General features: G+C 38.1%; 1 protein-coding gene across 3 annotated transcripts; it reads right to left on the minus strand.

Annotated features, from left to right (window-relative positions):
• Window positions 1–378: 378 nt before the first annotated feature.
• Window positions 379–1,719, minus strand: LOC120333007 (uncharacterized). 3 transcript variants are annotated; one of them, XM_039400356.2, is made up of 5 exons: window positions 1,536–1,719; window positions 1,387–1,437; window positions 1,001–1,084; window positions 693–860; window positions 379–506 (listed from the first exon to the last, which is right to left on the minus strand). In XM_039400356.2, the coding sequence occupies exons 1-5, from the start codon at window positions 1,609–1,611 to the stop codon at window positions 493–495; spliced, it is 393 nt and encodes a 130-aa protein (XP_039256290.2). In that variant the 5' UTR covers window positions 1,612–1,719; the 3' UTR covers window positions 379–492. The 3 variants fall into 3 exon arrangements, with proteins under 3 accessions (XP_039256290.2, XP_039256298.2, XP_077969561.1); XM_078113435.1 differs by having other exon boundaries at window positions 424–506; window positions 737–860; XM_039400364.2 differs by lacking the exon at window positions 1,001–1,084.
• Between the last annotated feature and the right edge of the window lie 2,381 nt (window positions 1,720–4,100).

A 4,100-nucleotide genomic window follows, 5' to 3' on the forward strand; every position in this document is an offset into this window, starting at 1 on the left:
GTCGCAACATGCTGTGTGTTGCACAATATATGTGAGAAAAGGAAAGATGTATTTCTGGGAAGATGGTCGAATGGAACTTGCGTTGCACAACCACAGCCTGAACGTAGGTCAGCGGCCAGCAGTTGCAGTGAAGCGGTACAAAACAGGGAGGCATTGAGAATCTTTTTAGAGGAAAATTTTCCTTTGAGACAAAGTTCATTGTAGTCGCCTCCCTACACCCCTAAACAATACGAACAATATTACTTTTTTGAACATTTTCCCATCTGTCAGTTGCAATTAATACAGCAGGTCTGTTCACTTTTTTTTCAAGAACTTGCCTTTTACGTGACTCTGCACATTGATATTTTCAATTTCAAATCACGATGAAACATTGTTTTGGTTTTTATATTTATTTCAACATGCACAACGAGAGAGCCAAATTCAATTTGTTATTTAAAGAATAAAAACATTTCTAACACTTGAGCATGGTTGTTGTGGCCAAGTAGACTTGATTCATTCGTTGGTATCTTAAAAAAAGTTTTAATCTATCTCAAATTATGTGTGGGGTAAAGGTAGCCTAAGTAATTATACATATGATGGAGACCTTATTCTCAGTACGAGAGTAGTTCTCCATGAGTTCAAGATTCAAAACCAGCGGTATCGACAAGTCGCACTTGAAAATTCATGTATGCACACAAAACTTAGGCATTTACCTCGACTTTTTGAAAGCTGGGACACGCATGCAAAAAATACCGACCCCATCTCTTGCACAGTCTCTCTCATCATTTGGGCGTGAGCTTCCATTTGTTCATGCATCATTTTTTCTTCCCACTCCCTCTGTTTTTCGAAGAGGTCTTCCAAGTCAACCGAATGTTTTTTTCCTGAATTGTGGCAAAGAAATTTTTACCCAGGTAGACAAAAGGCCCATTTCTTAGTCACAAAGTTTTACAGAAACATGATAGAGTGTGACTTAGTTGGTTTGGATCTATGATATTTACCAGGTATATTTATGCATTCATACCAGATTCTGAATTTCCTCCATAAATAGACGAAGTATCACCAGAGGTGTCAGTAGTGGAAGCTGCCGCTTCTTCGGTACCTAAGTCTAAGCAAAACAACTTAATTAACATTGCGCGCTTAAGATGGCATGGTGGATAGTAATCGGATTTCCATATTTATCTCGGGGCAAAGAAAAGCCATTAGGACGGAGTAATTATATGGCAGGATATCAGTTCATGTTGAGTATGGGACCAGGCACATGAACTTGAAAGCGGATGGAAGACCAGTTGAATAATGTGACAATCCTCCTCTGTCAAATCCTGGGATAGGTTCAATTATGGCTAACATGCAGAGAGAGATATATAAGTTTATTGGAAATTCATAGCATTAGACTGAACTACTCCATACCTGGCTCTTCTGGTGTGCTGAAAAACATTGCATTCTGTGATTCCTCAATTTCTGAAATAAAAATCATCAGCATGACAGTATGCACATAAATTAGAAAAAATTGTAGAATTCAACTGCATAAATCAAAAAAATTGAAGAAAAGTAGTTACCTAGTGATACCGCATTTGTGATTCCAATATCCACTCCCATATTAGTATAATCAACTGCTGGACGATGGCCGGACATTTCATAGAGCTCATCATAATAATCACATGTTTTGTGAGCCGCCCCACTAACAGAATTCAGACGTATTATCTTGTTGAAATTAGATCGCAAGGCCTTCACTTTATTACGTATTTGTTGGAAACTACAAAGGAAACAACATCTCACTTTAGTAATGCGCAAAATTGAAAGCTGCTGATCGTTAAATCAACATACTTTGTAACTGATGAAATTTTGATAAAAATCCAACACATTTTTCTGAAATTTGGAATCAATAGCCTGCAACTTTATAACATAACAATGGTGCTCTCAAACCTCTTTTTGTATCCTTTTGCTGTCAACTGCTTCTCAACTTCTTTGTACAAAACTTCTGATCTCGACTTTTTTTGGTCAAGCAAAGCAACCAGATTCATTTCTCGAACAGTGCCAAGCATTGTTTTAACCTCGTTGTCTTCCCACTTAGTTTTCAGACTAGATGCAGACTCCATTTTACTCGCAAACATAAACTGCACTACTACTTTCCTATGGTACGGTAACTTTTAATTAAATAGAAATCAGTGAACTGAATACGCTTCTGCGCTAAGAGTGTGATTTATATTTTCAATAAATTAAATAACATTTTGCCGAGCAATACTCATCTTTTGCTAGATAACTAGAGTTGGATTGAAATGCTCTATAGGTAGGCTTACCATACCTCGTGGTCTAGCCGGGACAGTTTTTGTTAATGCAGTATTCAGCTATTGCTGTCAAAAAAAATTTTTAACGGAGGCAGACCATTTATCACCGATTTGCGACTCAATTTACTAGTTCAGTGAGATAACGCGAGAATTACTATAGCCTATTGTGATAATACAGTAATACAATTATTCTACGATTTATACGTCAATTTAACATCTAACAATTGCTGAACTGTTTTTTCAATTATTCAAAATTGCCATTTCCAATGATTAAAATATTATCGTACTAATCCTCGGTACCGTATCGTACCTTGCCAAGGTTTATGTTACCTAATTCGCAATGTTCAGGTTTTTGTTTTATATAAATGGTAAGCCTATTCATAGACCATAGGCCTATCATCTACAAGTAGGTATTACTACAGTATGTATAAGTACCGTACCGTATATTTCAACTCCATAATCAGTATAACAGGCAATATGCAAGAAAATGATACATAAATGAAATCACTTCCTGACTTCAGTACGGTACCGTACTTGTGGTTACTCTCAGCAACCTACTGTATCATTTGCTAAATTACCGGTGCGTACCGTACATTATAAAGGCAACTTCCACACTTGCATATCTTTTACCGCACGGTACCGTACCTTACTACTGTACTAGAATGCGTCAGACCAAGTTACCGGTACCAGTACGGAATACATCGTGCATAACAGGCTGTTATTCTCTTTGACTTCGACGGATCAAAACCAAGACTAACAATTCTCAACTGAAAATCTTTCTATAAAAAGTTCAAACTTTCTGCCAACGGCAGCGCTGTCACATTACTGCAGTACCGGTACCGGTACCAAAGTTCTGCAGTTGCGCAGAACAAACGAGCTCCGACATCGCCTGAAGTAAAACCATCAGCGCATCCCTGTTCGCGCGTGCGTGGAAAGCATCGTGCCTGCTAGTCTACCCTGTGCAATCGTGCTGGAATATCACGATGCAAACACGCTGAGTCATGATTGGCGATCGAACCAAAGAGTTTACATGAACACGATTCGGTCAAAATACGGTTTTGGCACGATAATCGTTGCCATGTAAACGCACTAAATGGCGATATAATATGGGACGCGGTTTTAGTGAACTGAATACCAGCAGAAGTCCTGCCGGTTGTAAATTAGTATCATGCCAAAGTGCGGTATTAGTAATGAACTGAACCTCCATGGAAGGACGAAAATTGTACCGGCACGGTACTTAGATTTGTGATGGGGTCAGTTTATTAACACGTTGGACAAGAGGATTCAAAAATTGAAGGTATGATTGAATATCATGTGACACTTTAGGTTAAGTGACGAGAAGACACTTTATAAGTAACATAGAAAAAACAGAGATAGATTTATGAAATTATAATGTTGAGTCAATTTATGAAGCAACATGCAAAATATAAAAGAAGACAATTGACAGTAGAATATAGGCCGCGAGCCGAGGCCATTTATCTTTCAGTTTCGTGGCGCACATAAGGTAACTAACCGAAAATGATTTTAAAATGTTCCTTAGAAATTCAGTAACAAATAATGCCTTGTTCCCATTTCCAAAAGTTGCACATTCAACGGAAAAAACACTTTTACTACAAGAAATATGTGCTATCATCTGTCCTATATTCTCTGCTCTTCCGGCAACATTGGCCAATGAACGCAGACTTCTGCGTGACGTAACACATAACTTTCAATCAGCTGTTCGCGTGCGGATGAATCTCAGTTTTATCGCTCAGTCTTGTGTTAGGTTGGGTGCGGTTGCCTTTCCATCGTTTTTTTAGTTATTATTAATTGAGTTATGCTAAGACGGTGTTAAAA

The sequence above is a fragment of the Styela clava genome, chromosome 6 (genome assembly GCF_964204865.1).
Source record: "Styela clava chromosome 6, kaStyClav1.hap1.2, whole genome shotgun sequence".
In the NCBI taxonomy this organism is placed as follows: Eukaryota; Metazoa; Chordata; class Ascidiacea; order Stolidobranchia; family Styelidae; genus Styela; species Styela clava.

Coding starts and splice junctions, on each gene's coding strand:
- LOC120333007 (XM_039400356.2), bottom strand. CDS start 1,611: ATGTCCGGCCATCGTCCAGCAGTTGATTATACTAATATGGGAGTGGAT. Junction 1,438..1,535: donor CACAAATGCGGTATCACTAG/GTAACTACTTTT, acceptor TTTTTATTTCAG/AAATTGAGGAATCACAGAAT. Junction 861..1,000: donor TGGAGGAAATTCAGAATCTG/GTATGAATGCAT, acceptor GCCACAATTCAG/GAAAAAAACATTCGGTTGAC.